Source organism: Eurosta solidaginis, chromosome X, assembly GCF_040869045.1.
Source record: "Eurosta solidaginis isolate ZX-2024a chromosome X, ASM4086904v1, whole genome shotgun sequence".
NCBI classification, from domain to species: domain Eukaryota; kingdom Metazoa; phylum Arthropoda; class Insecta; order Diptera; family Tephritidae; genus Eurosta; species Eurosta solidaginis.
In genome coordinates this window covers 58,567,310-58,587,720 of record NC_090324.1, presented here as the reverse complement: position 1 = coordinate 58,587,720, position 20,411 = coordinate 58,567,310, and the positions used below count along the sequence as shown (strand labels likewise).

The following is a 20,411-nucleotide window of genomic DNA, read 5'->3' as shown; positions in this document are numbered from 1 at the left end:
GGGAGAACGGCTGTCGCGAATGGTCAGAGAATGGAGGAAAGGTTTCTTTTTTTTGTGTTCGCCGTTATTGAATTGAAGTGCCATGAATTTCACATTTGTTTCAAATCAGCTTTTCCTTTAAAGTTGTATACAGAAAATCAGACTACATATTAATACTCACTCGCTGTTCACTATTGTGAACGTTTTATCGAAAATTCGCCACTTGTATGAATTCACAATGGAGGTGTGCGTTTTAAAAGCTTGTATCATTACAATGAGCTATTTTTTTATTAAATTTTCTTCATACAAAATTCACAAGCATAGAATTTCCAATGAATTTGTAATAAACGGCAAGAAATATGAACACGTATATCTTCTTACTTCTTTTCGCTATCCCTAGCTCTAGGCAAGCCTGGCTTAGACCTTGAATCATAACGGGAAAAGTGCCGAATGACAGAGGCATCAGCAACCAAGCTCACCCATTGCGCAAACCATCTTGCGTGCCGCCAAGCCGGCGGACTGACCGGCGTTTATGTTAAGTTAGATATAATTAGTTATAAGATTTTACTTTTTTTCTTCTCTTCTTCACGGTCGGTGATCCTTGGCGGACTGTGATGTTGCGTACCGCAAGGGGGGCGGCATGTTTAGGCCAAATGCCTAACTTTTACCTGATTGACGGCGCCCCTCCCTAACGTTTTAATAATATTTCCAGCCACCCACACTCACGCCGCATTTGTGTGCATGCATGCACATGCATGCGTTTCATACACATGCACGTGTGTGTGCAGGTTGTCAGCACCCATGCACGTATATGTGGGGGTTGTTGTGTGTGTGGCTTTTTTCCCCTCCTTAATACCAGAGGACTTTTTCGTGGCTTAGCGGTTGTCCTCAACGGGATAACCGGCCTCTTTTTCGATCGACCGCCAACCAGCACACATCGCCGAGTATCACCGTCATCAGTTTTACACTCAAAGGTAATATTGTATCCTTGTATATATTTTCCTACACTCTAATTAAAACACTATTATAACGAGGAAATCCTCTTTGCGTTTTGTTCTTTTACTTTCTTTCGAGAGCACTATCAACCCGAGATCGACCCGTGTGCGCCTACCCACTGCCGGTTCCAGACGCACTCAGGCCGAACATTGGTCCTCCTCACCAGGAACTAAAAGCGCCTCTTTGTTATACAGTCCACAACACAGCACAATTTATCAACCTCAAAAACTTTTGCCGAAGGATTTTGCCTACTACAAAACTTGCGAATTGCCCCAAAAACTCATTAAAGGATTTGCCAAAGCACATTCCAGTAGACCCACCAAAGAAGTTTGGGAGTTACATACTAAACAATTTGTCAAAGGATTGCCGTAGCAGCCAAACACAACAGCGAGAAAAGTGGGATTATATTATACAAATACCGAAGGCACAGCACAAAGAGAAGTAAGTGTTATATTTCTTGCCATTTTTTTTTTTAAGTGTTATTGAAGAAAAATAAAGAAAACACCTGTGTTGTGCGCGAAATACTGAAATCGAAAAGAAGTGTAAAAAGTGAAATTACTTAGTGGGCACCATTTTTCCATTTTAAAAGTTAAACCACTTGATTTGTTAATTTATTTCAGTCCTTGTGATTATCTGGTCTATCCCCCCACCAGTGGTAAGGTTTTCCAGACACAACACAAGGAAGAGGGTAACCTAACCTCATTTTCCGCACCATACTAAATAGGTTTTTGTTGTTGTTTATTTGCACATCACAAACACGAAATCAAGTTCAATCTAATTTAATTAATCCGGTGCTCACTTCACTTTTTAAACACTTTTTACACTTTTTTCTTGCGCTTAGTTGCGTATATTGCACGCATTTTTTCACTTTCACCAAAATACACCCATTATTTGTGGAGGTGGCGAGTGGTCCCCTTTTTTGTTGTTGCCGCTGAGACAAAAAGTCTGTAAATTAAACCCTTTTTCTGTTGTCGCTGCTGTGACAAAAAGTCCAAAAAATAAACCCTTTTCGTTGTCGCTACCAAGACAAAAAGTCTGCAATAAACAAAGTAAATAATAAACTCGAAGTTCAATAGTTTTTATTTAGGGCTGGGCAGGCATATTAACTCAGAAGAGTTCTATTTTTCTAATCGGAAATTTTCTCGTTAATAAACGTAAATAAAACAATGGAAACCTACATCCGTTTAGCAGAATCAATCGCAGAGTTTGATAAAGATTACAGCCTTATTCCGGAGAGCGACCATAGCAAACACACCCTTGCAATACAGCAGGAAGAGTTGCGGCTCTTGTGGAAGAAGGTAAAGTCTGCGTTTGATTCGCTATTGGGATCTGATGAGGTGTCAGCGGATGACGTTATGGCGATCAGAAAGAAGCAAAAGGCAGCATACGCAATCTACGTGCGATGTTCAGCGTCTATATCTGCTGAGGCAGAAAAACATAAGAAGGATGAAAAGAACGTCAACCCTGAGCAAGAACCTCATGGGCATAAAATTCGCCTCCCTGCTTGCGATACGGAAGTTTTTAAAGGGGATTATCTGTCTTGGCCAACTTTTCGCGACCTTTTCACGGCAATATATATAAACAATTCTAGTTTGAAAGGGGTGGAAAAGTTATTCCATCTCAACAACAAAACGCAGGGCGAAGCAAAAGATATCGTTAAAAAATGCCCTCTCACAAATGAAGGTTTCGAGATGGCCTGGAAAAACTTGTGTGAAAGATACGAAAACAAACGTATCTTAGTTAACACACAACTACAAATTTTATTTAACTTAAAAAAGGTAGAAAGTGAGTGTGGCAGTTCAATAAAAAAGCTGCAAAATGATATAAATAATTGTATTTCGTCCCTCAAATGCCACAAAATTGACACTTCCAATTGGGATGCAATCCTGACGTATCTCTGCTCAACCAAGCTACCAGAGAGCACGTTGGCTCTATGGGAGCAAAGTATAGATCATAAAATGGACATATCCAAGTGGGAGGATATGGATAAATTCCTGTCTAATCGGTGTCAGACACTTGAAACAGTGTCTGGTTTTACAGGGCTTGCCACTTCGAAAGTGCAAAAACTAAACGCGTCGCGACAGTCAACAGAACCCCCTACGAAAAGACTTGGTGCCTTTCAAACAAAGGTATCCAGACCGACGTCAAAGGCAATGTGTAAAATGTGCAAGTCCGCAGAGCACAGATTACGAAACTGTTCACGCTTTTGCGAGTTAACCCCTCCAGAAAGGATTAAATTCATAAAATCTACAAGTGGTTGTCTGAATTGTCTATCCCCAGGACACACAGTGACCAGATGCACCAGTTCCTACAACTGCAATACGTGCCACTCTCGTCACCATACGCTCCTGCATGCGGATACCCTACAGAAAAACACCACCTACAACCCGCCCCAACACCCCTACGATAATAGGCCCTCTACTTCTAGACAGGCATTAGCGAGACAGGAATCAGAAAAACCAGGTTCAAACGGGAACAAAAATGTAACATCCTGTCATACGAATTCCAGCACAGGTGTGCTATTAGGAACTGCTCGCGTACACATTCACCATAATGGTACCGACTTCTCCGCGCGGGCATTAATTGATTCAGGGTCTGAATGTTCCTTTATAACTGAAAGACTGAAACGCAGAATCAATTTGCCAGCGAGGAAAATGCATGCCCAAGTTTCAGGCATCACAAATGCGGTGTCAGCTCAGGTGAAAGAGGCATCCAAAATTGAATTACGTTCACCAGTGGATGCCTGCTTCAGCCTGACTACACCCGTTCTAGTCCTAGCCAAACTCACTGGGAATCTTCCATCCTGCCATATCAACGCCATGACTATGCAGGCATTCCCAGACTTGGTGTTGGCAGACAAGAGGTTCTACATCAACGAAGACGTAGACCTCATACTTGGAAGAGACATATATCCCCAAATTATACTGAGCGGTCTGAAAAAGAATGTACTAAATACACTTTTGGCCCAAGAGACAGTGTTCGGTTGGATACTAACCGGTCGCATCGACGCATCGAGTCCAACGAAGAGCATCATGTCATTTTATAACGAGGTTGCATTGGACAACCAATTAAAAGCTTTCTGGGAGATAGAAAATGTTCCCAAAAATAAAATGCTTAATGAAGAAGAAAGGTACTGTGAACAATTATTCAAGGACACAACAAAACGTGATGAAAGTGGAAGATATACAGTCTCGCTACCATTCAGGCAGGATTACCCTGAGAATATTAAATTAGGACCGTCCCTAAAGCGCGCATGTTCACAATTCTTCAGAAATGAGGGGCGATTACTGAAAAACCAAGATTTAGGAAAAGAGTATGTTCGGGTGTTGTCAGAATACGAAACACTTGGACATATGAGAAAAATTAAGAATAATATACCATCCGACGATTCGGATAATTATTTCCTGCCCCACCACGCCGTTGTAAAGGCGGAAAGTACCACTACCAAGGTGCGCGTCGTCTTCAACGCGTCAAGTCCGACGGCAAATGGCATTAGTCTAAACGACATACTCCACCCAGGTCCAGTACTCCAAGCAGACTTGCCTATTTTAATTCTACGTTGGAGACTTTACCGTTTTGTCTTTAATAGCGACATAGAAAAGATGTATAGGCAGATTTGGGTGACCGATAATCACGCCAAATTTCAAAGAATTGTCCATCGAACATCCCCCAACGAACCCATCAGTCTTTACGAACTAAAGACTGTCACATTTGGTGTAAACTGCGCCCCCTACCTCGCGATACGGTCACTTCTACAATTGGCTGATGATGTAGAAAATACGCACCCAATAGCATCGGGTATATTACGAGAAAGTATGTATGTCGACGACGTTTTATCTGGAGGACATACAATAGCGTCAACAATCAGAGCAAGAAACGAGATTCGCGAAGCATTACACTCAGCTGGCTTTCCATTGCGCAAGTGGACATCAAATTGTGAGGAAATCCTTCAGGACATCCCCAAAATGGATCTGCTCAGCGAGGACTTCCTAGCGTTTGAAGAGGCTAGCTCGGTGAAGGCACTCGGAATACGATGGAACGCGCATTCAAACATGTTTTACTTCACCGCAGGAGCTTTAGAGAGTGGCGAGAACATCACCAAACGCGTAATCCTATCCGCTATAGCCAAACTTTTCGACCCTTTAGGCTGGCTTGCACCAGTGGTCATAGTGGCAAAAATACTAATGCAGCATATCTGGTTAGAGGGCACCGGGTGGGACGAACCTGTCTCCCCAACTACCTTAGAACGGTGGGAAAATTTCACCCAACATTATAACGAAATAGATAACATTAGGATACCGCGATGGGTAAATTTTACGCCCGAGGACGACATCGAAATACATGGTTTTTGCGATGCATCGGAAAAGGCATATGCAGCAGCTATATACATGCGCGTAAAAAGGGACGATACAATTTTCACAAATCTCTTGCTAGCCAAAACCCGAGTAGCCCCAGTGAAAACCATCTCACTACCACGTTTAGAACTTTGCGGCGCCGTGCTGCTCGCAGAAATCATGGAATCAATATTCCGAAACATTCATTTGGGGCCAGCAAAAGTTCACCTCTGGACGGATTCAACCATCGTACTCGCTTGGATAAGAAAGCCGCCCTGTTCCTGGTCAACCTTCGTCGCACACCGAATCACAAAGATCATCGATATGGTCGGTAGCAAGGACTGGCTTCACGTGGACTCGGAATCTAATCCAGCGGATCTAGGAAGCAGAGGACTACTTGCATCAGAGTTGATAAACAATTCGTTGTGGTGGCAGGGACCTTCTTGGCTGCAAGAAGACAATTCCCACTGGCCAGCACAAGAGACCGAATACAAAACGTCCGTTGAGGAGAAGAGGGCACAAACATATGCCACGACAAGGGTAGATCATGTAGATATTCTCGACCGTTTTTCAAATTTACCCAGGGCTTTGAAGGTTCTATCCTATGTTAGGAGATTTTATAAACGAACTCACCCAAAAACTAAAGCAATGTTCCACGAAAGGTCGTGTATAATCTCAGCCGATGAGATTAAGGCAACGACTCAAGCATTAATACGAGTCTGCCAGAAACAATTTTACGGGACAGAATATTTAAAATTGAAAAATAGGGAACCTATCGATCGAAAGAGTGAAATATTGTCACTCAACCCATATATCGACAAAGATGCTATTATTAGAACAGGGGGGCGTCTAGGGGCTTCAAAGGACATGTCATACAATGAGCGTCATCCGATCATCTTGCCTTACAATTGTAGGCTGTCTCGCCTTACCGTTTTGATGGCTCATCATGACTCCCTTCATGGCGAGAACCAGCTCATGCTCCGTCTCATCCGAACCCAATACTGGATACCGAATGCCAAGACCATGATCAGAGCCATCATCCACAATTGCAAAACCTGCATTATTCACCGAAAGCAGGCACAGTCCCAACTTATGGGGACCCTTCCCTGCGAGCGGACTACTTTTACCCGCGCGTTCACCAATACCGGGGTAGACTTTGCAGGGCCTTTCGACATCAAAAGCTACCGCGGTAGGGGATGTCGACTGTCAAAAGGCTACGTATGCCTTTTCGTCTGTTTTTCCACTAAGGCCATCCACTTAGAAGCCACTAGTGACCTTAGTACCCCAGGCTTCCTCGCGGCCTTTTCGCGTTTTATCGCGAGAAGAGGATGTCCGAAGAACATCTACTCCGACAATGGTACGAACTTTGTCGGAGCTTCCAGATCTCTACGATCGGAATTCAAAGCCTTCCTGGCAGAAAGCCGAGACAAAACAGTCTCCAAGTATAGCCATCAAGCATTAACTTGGCATTTTATTCCCGCTGGTGCTCCACATATGGGCGGCTTGTGGGAAGCGGGAGTGAAGAGCTTCAAAAGCCACTTCAAAAAGATCGCTTCTCCCCACAAATATACTATGGAGGAGTTCCAAACACTTTTGTGCCGGATTGAGGCGTGCCTCAACTCGCGCCCTCTCAGTCCGGGGTCGAATGACCCAACGGATCTGGAACCACTAACCCCAGGACATTTCCTAACCGGCAGCCACCTGCTGGCTCCACCAGAACCGGATGCCAGTGAGAGCACTGCCTCGATGATCAATCGATGGCAGAAACTCAAAGCCCTCCATCACACTTTCTGCAAACGATGGAAGGTGGAATACCTTTCCGAACTTCAAAAACGAGTGAAATGGAAACAGTCAAAACAAAATATACACGTGGGAGATCTAGTTGTCATCAAAGAGGACAACTTATCTCCCAACGAATGGAGGTTAGGCAGAGTCGTCAACGTACACCCCGGCGAAGATAACCGAGTACGTGTAGTCGACCTCATAACCGAGAAGGGTCAAGTCAGACGACCTTTGGTCAAACTGATCCTTCTTCCCACGGAGATAGATTGTGCGAGGACCAAAAGCTTCGCTTAACAATCCCCCCCGTTCCTCCACATCCCTCCGTTCAAAAAAAAAAAAAAAAAAATTCTATTTTTTCATTTTCAAAAAAAACCATCCCACTCACTCGTTATTCCAACACGAGTATACCAGAAAAGCCTTTACGCAGACCCTCGGTCTGCCACAGAAAGCAAAGGCACTCGGCCCATAATCCTTTTAAAATTTTCAAAATTTCAAAACCCAGCGCTCGCCCACCGAGGCCAATCAACCACCCTAATGCAGATCCCCATCTGCCACAAAACACTTATTTTTAATTTTCACAACCAAACCCCATTTCACTCACTCACCCCGAGCGAGGACACCAGAACCCTAACGCAGACTCAGGGTCTGCCACAGAACGCAGATGCACTCAGCCAAAGGAACGAGGCCAAGCAATTAACCTAACGCAGATTCGATATCTGCCACAAATCCAAAAGAATTTAAACGCATACAGCCACAGATTAAAGATAATCGACGTGCTGATAAAATATCCGCAGTCCACAATACAATTCGGCCAGCCGCAACAAATGACCATGTCTGGCGGTCAAGTATGCATAATACAACAAACTCTACAACCACAACAACAGCAATCACCACAACAGCAGCAACAGCTGCCACAGCAGCAAATCAATAATCCACAACAACAGGGCGTATTGCAACAAACTCAACAACAGCAAATGAATATGAAAACAAAAACTGCACTGGCCAACATGTTGAATAGTCGCTTGGGTAACAGCAATGGTGGGGCAATACAAATACAACAACAGCAACAGACGATGGTCGTAGCAGCAGGTGGCACCCCAGTACCAGAACAGTCGCTTCAACAACAACAGCATCCCCAGCAAATAATACAACATCAAGTTGTAGTCGCTGGTAATGCCCCACAGTCTGGTATGATATTGCATCACAATCATCAGCAACAGCTGCAATATCAGCAGCGCCAATTAAATATGGATCAAGTGGGTATCACTTCATCTCCTAATGATAGTGCTTTAAACATGATAATTGAACACGAGACCCAGCAAAATCAGTCCCAACTATCACAACAGCTGCCACGCGAAAGAGGTGATAGATCACCACCTGAAATTAGCGATATTGTATCATCTGTGGCGACAATAACGACCAGCACATCCATGGCATATGTAAATACTCCACACGGACTCTTTCCCATGCCATTGGGCAAGTCATCCAAATTGCCGCAAGTATCAAAAGCCAAAGCAAAATTCAAATTCCTTGGAAAATTTATGGCTAAGGCTGTTATGGATAGTCGAATGTTGGATCTACCATTCTCAATACCGTTCTACCGCTGGCTATTGAACGAAGAATATTCAGTTGGTTTAGCCGATTTGGCACGTGTCGCACCCGAAGTGCAAAGTACATTGGTAAGATTACAGGACGTGGTACTTGAACGCGATCAAATATTAAACGAATCGAAACTTGATGCAATGGAAAAGACTGAAAAGATTGAATCGCTGGATTTGGATGGATGCCCCATAGCTGATCTTGGATTGGATTTCGTTTTACCAGGCTATGCAAATATAGAACTATGCCGTGGTGGTCGTGATACGCCAGTAACAATTCACAATCTACATCAGTACATCTCATTGGTGACGTATTGGTTCCTTGTTGAAGGCGTGCAGAAACAATTTGAGGCGCTACGAGAAGGATTTGACTCGGTTTTCCCGACACAACGTCTGCGTATGTTTTATCCTGAAGAGTTGGAAAATGTTTTTTGTGGTTCTGGTGCTTGCAACTACCAACGATGGGACGTTAAAATGCTTCAAGACTGTTGCCGTACTGACCATGGGTTTACCCAAGATTCCCAGGCGATACAATATCTATATGATATCCTCTCTTCATATAATCGTGACGAGCAGCGTCTTTTTTTACAATTTGTGACCGGCTCACCCCGACTACCGACTGGAGGTTTTAAGTCTTTAACACCACAGCTAACAATTGTGCGCAAAACACTTGATGGTAATCAAAATCCAAACGAATATTTACCATCAGTGATGACATGTGTAAATTATTTAAAATTGCCTGATTATTCAAGTCAGGAAGTGATGCGAGAAAAGCTCAAAGTTGCCGCGAATGAAGGCAGCATGTCGTTCCATTTATCATAAATATTGCAATGTATAGCAACAAAATTTATTAAAAAGAACTAAGTGCTTATAATTGGCATAACGAATGATACACACATCTTCAGATGCATAAAAACTTATTTAGCGAGCAATTGAGAAATTTGAAGGAGGTGTCAAATATGTATAAATACAGACATATACTATATCTTTAATATATCCTTAATTACTGAATTCATTATGAAATTAATTTAACCGAATAATATTCTTTTGAATATAAAATTAAAATAAAACAGTCAGTGCGATTAACATTAAAATTGCTAGATTAACGCACAAGTAAAATCCCATCACATACATACATATACATATATAAACAGGTATATCCAAGTTTTGCGACGAATGTTCTGTAATGACGCAGACTTGTTATCCTATCTCACCCATGTAATTACTATAAAATAAACTCTCTGATCGGCGGCAAATTGCGGTGGCACAAGTTCCCCAGCCTCAATCTACACAATCGCCTCAAGGTGTCATGACACAGGCTGGATTCATACAAGGCCGCCCCAATATGCCGCTGCCACCGCGTCCGCAATTCTACGGACACAATCCGAATTTAAAATTACCACCTGACCTTTTCCTTGTTGGCTGTACATTTATATTGTGGAGTATGATGAAACCGATGCAAATGAATTGCCAATTTGGATGGAGACGATACGGCAATTTGGTGGTGATATTGAACGCGTTTATTGTCAACGCGTTACCCATGTGCTCTGTCGTACGCAACGTCATGGGGTGGTGATGCAAGCATTGCGCGACTCCAAACGTTGCATAACAGCATATTGGTTGAGTGATATTTGCTTTAAGAAACAATTACTGCCGCCATGGCAAGCACTTCATCTACCGTTTCCCAGTCAATTTGGATATCAGAAGCCTCTAGATAAACACATAATTTCAACACATGGATTTGAAGGTGAAGAAAGCTTTCGCATACAGCAAATGGTAGAAGAATGTGGTGCCATATACACATCATACTTATCGAAGCATAATACAGTTTTGATTTGTAAAAAACCCGAAGGTGATAAATACACCGCTGCCAAAGAGTGGAATATACCGATTGTAAATGCAGTTTGGTTGGCAGATATTTGCATTGGTAATCTGAGTGGAATGTCGCAATATGAAAATCAGAAGTATCAGCAATATTCGTTAGCTGCACCATTTAGGATCGATTATCCGTTGGTACCACATTTGATGGCCGCTTGGAAAGCACCAATAAATCTTACACAAGAAGCGCATGAACGTGTCAAACGTTCTTTAGCTGATCCATATTTTGAACAAAAGTCGAAACGTCAAAAGATCTCACCCTATCAGGAGGAAATACCAGAGACAATAGTCTGTGTTGAATACCCACACAATGATAAACCACCAAAGGTGATATTTTCACAAGTGGCCGATCCAGAATCGTTGAAAAAAGCTGTCGTCACTCTTGGTGGTATCGTTGTCGACAATCCAGAGGATGCAACTTTTTTGGTTATGACACGCGAAAGTCGCACATGCAAACTCATACAAGCTGTTTGTCATGTAGATTATGTACTCAAATCGAATTGGTTAGTGGAGAGTGCCAAAGCAGGCCGGTTCCTGCCGCCTGATACTTACAAAATACAATACATACCTGTCGATGAAAATCTCAAATTTCACTTGGATACTGTATTACGTTCGACAATACGAAATACGCTTTTTGCTGGCAAACATTTCTTTGTAACACCTGATGTTTTTCCAGCACGTTCTGAAATTGTACGTATGATTGAATCATCTGGTGGTAAAGTAGAACCAAAACGCCGTAATGCACAAGCCATTGCTGAAACACATGCACAAGCGCCAGAATCATATATTATTGTAACATGTCCAAATGATATGCATTTATGTGTGGACTTAACGCGGCAAGGCAATCCAAAGTGTCCCATTGTTTCGACAGAATTTGTAATGAGTTCGATATTAAAGCAAAAATTAGAAATCGAACCAAATTTACATCTAAAAAGAAAAAAAAGAAGAAAAATTGATTGATTAATGAAAAGAAAATATTGCACTCTACTTACCATGTTTTAGCCAACCTACTCCACCAAGCGTAAAAAATTAAAGAATGAAGCAACGGAATAAATCTCTCGATTAGTCCCGTTTGCTTCAATTCAGAGGAATTTACATTCTATACACGGGTGTGTATGAATGTGCACAATTTTTTTTGTCTTTGCTGCTGGTAAATATCTACCAGTGCATGGACTTTTGTAAAGTCAAAATGTTGGGGCACGGAAAATGGTAGTAGAAGTTTCGTGAAAACGATAACTACGGTTTATATTGGTACCAAAAAATTCTCAATTTATCGTAAAACAAACAAATCACAAAATAAATAACATCCCAAAACGTCTACCTACCACAACAATATTCCCAAGTACCCAAAATACTGCCACCAAATAACCGATTTCGGCATGTTATCGTTTACGTAAAACTTTTATTTTCGTTTAAATTATTCACGAAAAAAAAAAAAAAAACTTAGAAAAATAGCGCAGAAAATATTTGCTATATTATCTTATCAAAAAGTCATTTCTTGTTTAAAGTTGCTCACAAATTTTAAGAGAATTGACTGATTTTAATCATTATCCCCTCCTAATGTTAGTTGGGTGGGCTTGGCAATTAGACACTTTAAAAATGATCGCCGTATACGTTTTCAGTGCGAAAATACTGAAATATTAGTAGAATCTAAATTTTGGTAGCAGAAGACGTAGACGTAGTTGAAAATGAAAAATGGGTCAAAAAGGTTGGTCAAACTACCAATGCGGTAAAGTCCGTGCACTGACGGTCCATATACTTATACCAACGTATGTACATATACATGCCGAGTTTAAATGTGCATTATATTAGGGATGCATAAAAAGATGCAAACGGGTACCCAAAAACCCGAGTCTGAGGAACCGGTAACGGAGCCAAATACCCTTCGGGAACCGTGCCGTTTGATAAAGGCCATCAATAAAACATGACTACAAGCGTACTTGGGGAAAAGTTGAAGAGATAAGTGAAGGGCAATACAAAACAAAAATTATTCATTCTGCAAATTCTTCTCTTCGTCCAAAACGAAGATTTTTATTTTTTTATTTTTTTCTTTACATAGCATACAATTTGCTGTCCAAACATATTTTTTTGTGGCGGGCAGGGAAGTTGTTGATTTTTAGCATCAACAACACAAATAACAGCGACTCAAAAGAACCCACGCTACACACTTTCTACCCGGTTCGGTACCAGAATGTGCGAACTGAAAAATCGTAAATGCTCATTCTTCTGCAGCACTAGTGTGCCCGTGGCTAACTAAAACGCTAGCGGGTGACACAAAATAAACGAAATAAGGCACTAAAGACCCAGGCACATAACGTGCGTTGAAAGAGGCTATGCACATGATGTGCGCCAAATACGAATATTTATACTGCTACAGATGGTTGCCCCCTACGCACGCGCTACTAAAATTTCCCAAATCTCAACCATATAATTAGGGACCACTCGCCCCTGCACTTCGACAATGACCCGACCCATTGAAACCTATTTCACTCCTTTCAGGAAAATGGGTCGTTTTGCCGCTTTAAAACGAAATGCTGCCACGAACGCAGCGCGTTATTCGTCGGAATGCCGAGTGTGTCTTGAGCGACACCCTATCCGCTTGTGCCCAGCATTCAGGGCGAAAAGGCTAGAAGAGCGCCTCTACGTAACCATTCGCGAATGCTACTGCGGAAATTGTTTGGCGCCTGATCACCGCTCTAACGCATGCCCAAGCCAAGGGCGATGCAAACGGTGCGGCGAGAAGCACCACACGATGCTGCACATCGCCTCGATCGACGAAGAGGAGCAGCTATTACAAGAAGCCCGCTCCAAGCCATGGAGCGTCCAAGTGGAAGAGGAGCTAGATTCACCCCGAGAGCGGATAGACGACTCAATCTCGTTATATGCGTCGGACGCTGGAACGGAAACTGGACCTCTTCGTCCACCCCGAAACCGATATGCCAGCCGAACCGGAGCGGAGACGCGGTCTCTTCGCCCGACCATAACGCCTACCGCCAAATCGTTTCGACCACTTCTGCAGCACGAGAGGAAGCGGCTCCAACAAGGGACGGCGACAGCCCAGCGCCGTACATATAACGGCCGAGCGGAGACCCGGTCTCTTCGCCGGCAACCCAGGAACCCCCAACGGAGACGACATTCGCGCGACCGCAGAGCGGAGACACGGCCTCTTCGCCTGCACCAACGACATCAGCCACAAGATCGCAGCCACGGAGGCAACACGCTGCAGCTCACCACCGTGTCCACTTTCCGGTCATGGCTCGTAGCCCAGCATCCAGCGGCCACCGCCACCATGATACCAACAGTAGCGATCACACCCACCGCGGTCGTGAAGATAGAAGCTGGGGGGCGGCTACACCTCGTCCGGGCCTTAATTGACGGATGCTCCCCCACCACCGTGATAGCATATGAGCTCGCCCAGGAGCTCCAACTCCCTGCCAGCAACATTGGCGGGCAAGCAGGATGCCTACTACGCATACGAGGAAGACACGGCCAAAATAAACGAATTGCAACCCATGCGGCGGTCGTGGCCAATTTTCGGCGAATGGCCCCCACGACCAGCGTCGACAGCGCCATCGCATCCCCGTACGCACATCTCCGTCTGGCGGATCCACAGTTTTATTCATCCGCCCCGATCCGCCTCGTACTAGGGACAGACGTATATGCCGAAATAATGCTACCAGGGATTCTGCCCACCACGTTTGGCCCTTTGTTGGCTCAGAGTACCATCTTCGGTTGGGTACTCTCGGGCACAACCAAGGCCTAACATGAAAATGTTCGGAAACAACCGAAATCCATGAATTTTTACACTTTTTTATTTTTATTGAATTTCTGCTGTACACAGTCGCAAGAGGTGTGCATTGTGATTTCGTACAAGTGAAAAATCTTTCTATCCCTCCATTGCCATACCTACGTGTCAAATCATAGCTGACAGGGAGAACGGCTGTCGCGAAGGGTCAGAGAATGGAGGAAAGGTTTCTTTTTTTTGTGTTCGCCGTTATTGAATTGAAGTGCCATGAATTTCACATTTGTTTCAAATCAGCTTTTCCTTTAAAGTTGTATACAGAAAATCAGACTACATATTAATACTCACTCGCTGTTCACTATTGTGAACGTTTTATCGAAAATTCGCCACTTGTATGAATTCACAATAGAGGTGTGCGTTTTAAAAGCTTGTATCATTACAATGAGCTATTTTTTTATTAAATTTTCTTCATACAAAATTCACAAGCATAGAATTTCCAATGAATTTGTAATAAACGGCAAGAAATATGAACACGTATATCTTCTTACTTCTTTTCGCTATCCCTAGCTCTAGGCAAGCCTGGCTTAGGCCTTGAATCATAACGGGAAAAGTGCCGAATGACAGAGGCATCAGCAACCAAGCTCACCCATTGCGCAAACCATCTTGCGTGCCGCCAAGCCGGCGGACTGACCGGCGTTTATGTTAAGTTAGATATAATTAGTTATAAGATTTTACTTTTTTTCTTCTCTTCTTCACGGTCGGTGATCCTTGGCGGACTGTGATGTTGCGTACCGCAAGGGGGGCGGCATGTTTAGGCCAAATGCCTAACTTTTACCTGATTGACGGCGCCCCTCCCTAACGTTTTAATAATATTTCCAGCCACCCACACTCACGCCGCATTTGTGTGCATGCATGCACATGCATGCGTTTCATACACATGCACGTGTGTGTGCAGGTTGTCAGCACCCATGCACGTATATGTGGGGGTTGTTGTGTGTGTGGCTTTTTTCCCCTCCTTAATACCAGAGGACTTTTTCGTGGCTTAGCGGTTGTCCTCAACGGGATAACCGGCCTCTTTTTCGATCGCCCGCCAACCAGCACACATCGCCGAGTATCACCGTCATCAGTTTTACACTCAAAGGTAATATTGTATCCTTGTATATATTTTCCTACACTCTAATTAAAACACTATTATAACGAGGAAATCCTCTTTGCGTTTTGTTCTTTTACTTTCTTTCGAGAGCACTATCAACCCGAGATCGACCCGTGTGCGCCTACCCACTGCCGGTTCCAGACGCACTCAGGCCGAACAGCAGTTGTTGATGTCGTTGTTTGTTTGAATATGGTGTTGCCTCGTTGTTCGGTGTGTTGTTTTGTTGTTGGGGTTGTTCCCCAAAGATTTTTTTGTTATCCGGTGCCATGGCTCGAGGTAGTGCCACCAATAAAAAGGTTTTTTTGTTGCCGCTGCCTGAATCGCTGTTGGTAGTTGTTATTGCCGGCAGTATAATTGGGCCTTAATTGTTATTTTTGTTGAAGTTGCCGATAACAGTAAAATGGTGTAGTTGTTGTAGGCGTTTTATGCCGTCGAAGTGCTGTGCCCAGTGGTTCCTTGCGTGGGCGAGTGGGCCCGCCCCTAGATTTTTTGGGCACGTTTCCCAGTCGAGGACCGCGATTGGCATTCATAAACCTACGCGCGGGAACTTACGGCGCACACCACTTTTTACTACGCTTTTATAAACTAATGAAACAATACTTTGTCCGCTGCCTAATATTGTGCCCTTTTATAGCTACCGCCGTGGCAGAGAACGTAACTTAGAACGGAACATTTTTACCTATGCGTGCAAAACTATATTTCGGCTTTCCCGTATTTTCATTTACTCCCTGCAAAAACCGCGAGTACTCCATGAATGCATGTATGGAGTACTCGCTATGAACCAACCAATTACTCCAAAATTAACCGCAATTAACACTGCGATGTCCTAGGACTGGACCATATACTATAGCTCCGCATTACATCAGAGTAATCCATGGAGTACCCACAGTCCAATAAACATCGTGTAGTGATTACAATCGTTAAAAACGGGCAATAATCAGCTTACAATGTGTTCGTGTAGAAACATGAGTTGATCCATTGGTGCATTACAGTGGAGTATAATGGTAAGTACTCCAGTGGACCACATGATGCAACGATTTTTACAAGACTCATCCACACACTCATACATTCACAGACTTAACCGCTTACACAAACTAACACTTACACAGATACATTTAGTTCGCGTCTTGACCGCAATGTTGCTACGCCCTTGCAATATGGTGTTTGCTGCATGATGCCAAATTGTGTTATTACTTCCCATGCAACAGGCTGGCTATCTACATTGACATATGTTGCACGTTGTTTATGCCAATGTGGTGAAAGGTTATCGTTACAAGGGTACTATTTTATATGTAATTATTGCAAGGAAAATTTAAAGGAGTTCATGGTATGAGCTATACTGCGTAGTATTATTATTGCATATTTTCATTTGATACAAAGCAAAAAAAAAAAAAAAACCAAACGACATCACGAAAACGTGACCACAACGGCAGTGACGTACAGCAACGGCCTCTTTTCGCAACAAAATTAACCACGGTGACAAAACCGGCAGAGGCCCACAGCAACTACTATGGTGACAACACCGGCAGAGGCCCACATTAACGGCCTCTTGCTACAGCAACAAAAAATTTACTGACAACAATGGCAGAGGCCCACGACAACGGCATTTTACTGCAACAACAACTACTATAGTGACAACAAAGGTAGAGGCCCACAGAAAAGGCCTCTTGCTGCAAAAACAATAACGAGAATAATAACAAAGTCCGAAGCCCAGCGTTACGGCTTCTTAGGTTAGGTTAGGTTGAACTGGCCGGTCCGTGAAGACCTCACATAGACTGAATGACTCCGTAGTGTTACCAGAAGTTTGTTTTAACGACCAAACTGAAAAACCCTATCAAAACCAGGACCTATGTTATAAAATAACTCCGTCCTCTTGGCAAATGCTAAAAGCTTCCAAGGACTTAAACCACTTGCTGCTTCTAGATCTGACAGCTGTATCACTCATAATGGAGTCTTAGCCTTGCAAGCGCAGGGCACGAGCACAGAACGTGTTCGATCGTTCCCTCATGCCAGATCGCTACCCTATACTTGCGGCGAATTCAACTTTGTAGATTTACGCGGTAGAGGCTGCCACACGTCCATGAGTATTCCCAATGGAAATTTAAAACTAAGTGCAATTCATTGGTATAATAATAGAATCCAGTGTAATACAATATATGGCTTATAAATAAAATTGAGGTATGTAAAAAAATGAGGGATTTAGACGTATGACAGTCTATGCCGCGTAACCAATCAATCTAGGGCGTTGATCAGACAATGAAAGAAAAGCATTGGACGCGTCAAATTTCTATTGATAGTCATATATAAGTCCAACTGAACCTTAATAAGGTTATGCTACGCCTCACATTTTTAGAAATTTCACGAGCCCAACGCTTTTATTTAATTGTCTGATCAACGCCCTAGATTGATGAGGAGTATGATGACTAGTATCTAGGACCTACATAATTATTTTCTAGCTGTTATTATTATTATTACTTCATTTAAGTATTGTTTTTAATAAAACCGTTTAACTAAAACATTTTTTTTTAATTATTTTATTTATTATAATACTTGTATTTTTGTATTTTTAGTCCTGAAAATGACTTCTAATTGAAGTCGAAATATCGATAAATAAAAAAACGACAATATATAACACATATAAATAAAAAGTTTTTCTGTGTTATTTAATATCGTATGGCCTCCAGCTCGACAATTTACAAACATTTTTATTAACCCTTTAAATTTTATTTAACTTCAATTTAAAACAAGTAAGGACGAAACATACCTTTCATAAATGGGGCTGAACAATAATCTTATCCCATTCGTAATATCCAAATAAAGAATCGGCTGTGTAAGATATGAAATATATATAATCGCGGAGAAGACGGATATGGTCTTATTTACAAAGGGGTACAAGGTCCCAAATTGGACCAGGCCTAAGTTAGGAGGGGTGCCCCTACAAGAGAAACCTTGCACAAAATATCTAGGAATCACCCTGAACAGTAAACTGTTATGGAAGCTCAACGTGGAGGAGAGAGTGAAGAAGGCCTCAAAGGCACTTTATGCATGTAAAAGAATGCTGGGGTGTACGTGGGGCTTATCGCCCTCTCTTTCTCATTGGGTTTTTACAGCCATTTTAAGCTCTTATCTATATTATGGAGTTCTTGTTTGGTGGAAAGCCACACAAAAAACAACATACCTCAAGAAATTAGAGGGGGTATGCAGACTATCAATGCGTAGCATTACGGGGGCCTTGCAAACAACCCCGACGGCTGCACAGTATGCCATTGTGCACATTCCACCTGTAGACCTGGTAGCAAAGAACATAGCGTTAACAATTGCACACAGGCTCGGGACACCTTGAGCGCCGACCATACGGCCATAATAGTATAGCGTCATCAATCACAAAACGAAAAGACTTCCTGATTCCCTGTCTGCGCTTCGAGGGAGATCTTAAGGCCACAATAGAGGTGGACGGCTGGCGTAAGGGTGCTCAAATGGAGAACGAGGCGATACATGTGTACACAGATGGTTCCAAAGTAGTGGAAGGAGTAGGATCTGCGGTACACTGTGCTGATCGGAAAATAAAGAGATCCTATAGGCTTCTGAATTACTGTAGCGTTTTCCAAGGGGAAATATTAGCCGTAACCTAAGCAGTAGAAACACTGGAAGAGAATAGCTTAAGCTGCAAAAGTGTAATCTTTTATATTGACAGTCAAACTGCAATTAAGGGAATAATCTCGCAAAGCACAGCATCTAAATGCGTGTTAGAGCGTAAGCAGTCTCTGGAGAGAATCGGGACAGGGAGAAGCATACATCTATATGGGGGTTCCAGGGCATATGGGAATAGATGGGAATGAAAAAGCAGATGAACTAGCTAAAAAGGGCGCATGCCTTGAAGCTTGTTCCGAAGACGTCCCTACATGACTGGGCGAGATTAAGCGAAGGCGAGAGGTGCACATAATCGATCAAGCGGCGTGGGTTCAAGCGCGGGGCTGTAAAGTGTCGAAAATGTAGATTTTACAACCTTAGAATAACAAAGTTGCTTCTATCATTAAAAAAGAACGGACTGTAGACATGCCTTTAAATTAGATTTGATCAGTGATAGCAGATGTAGGAAGTACGGGTTGGAGCAGGAAACGATCGAGCACGTTCTGTGCTCGTGTCCTGCGCATGCCAGGCTAAGACTCCAGATATTAGGAGTGATACAGCTGTCAGATCTAGAAGCGGCAAGTGGTAACACAACGGAATCATTCAGCCTATGTGAGGTCCTCAAGGACCGGCCAGTTCAACCTAACCTAATCTTCAGAAAATTTTTAATGCAAACAAAGAAAAATGTCTCTAAAGAAGCTAACTTTCGCCTTTTGCCCCCTCTTTTCTATGAGACTTTGTATGGACTATGTACGAACTAACACTACAGGCTTTAAAAAAAAAAAAAAAACTATAAATGTAAAATAATCGTAATATCAAAAAAAAAAAACAAAATATTTGAAACTCTTTCCAGTTTTGACCATTTTGTTGGTGCTATCGAGAATGTGGTGGTGGCGTTACGTAGATATTTTTGGTGACTATAAACGATGTACTTTGAAAAAGTTGTGCGGGCACATGGTCGTTGTTGTTGCCGACTCTTTTGGTTAGGTGTTGGTTGTTGTTCCCCAACCGATATTATGTGTATATGGCTAGTAAATAAAATGGCTTTTTATTTAACATCTGGTTGTTTGTGCAGTTGTTGATGTCGTTGCTTATTTGAATATGGTCTTGCCTCGTTGTTCAGTGTGTGGTTTTGTTGTTGGGGTTGTTCCCCAAAGATTTTTGTGTTATCCGGTGTCATGGCTCGGGGCAGTACCACCAATAAAAAGGTTTTTTTTGTTGCCGCTGCCTGAATCGCTGTTGGTAGTTGTTATTGCTGGCAGTATAATTGGGTCTTAATTGTTATTTTTGTTGAAGTTGCCGATAACAGTAAAATGGTG

At 42.8% G+C, this 20,411-nt stretch overlaps 2 protein-coding genes across 2 annotated transcripts in view; one reads left to right on the top strand and one right to left on the bottom strand.

Moving 5' to 3' along the window:
- LOC137235468 (uncharacterized) overlaps positions 1–20,411 on the bottom strand; it is a 718,941-nt gene that overhangs the window by 102,011 nt on the left and 596,519 nt on the right. The gene's annotated exons all lie outside the window — the stretch shown is intronic.
- Positions 7,922–9,676, top strand: LOC137234441 (E3 ubiquitin-protein ligase TRIP12-like). The gene has a single exon (XM_067757977.1). It carries the CDS (start codon positions 7,922–7,924, stop codon positions 9,509–9,511), a length of 1,590 nt encoding a protein of 529 aa, XP_067614078.1. The 3' UTR covers positions 9,512–9,676.

Coding starts and splice junctions, on each gene's coding strand:
- LOC137234441 (XM_067757977.1), top strand. CDS start 7,922: ATGTCTGGCGGTCAAGTATGCATAATACAACAAACTCTACAACCACAA.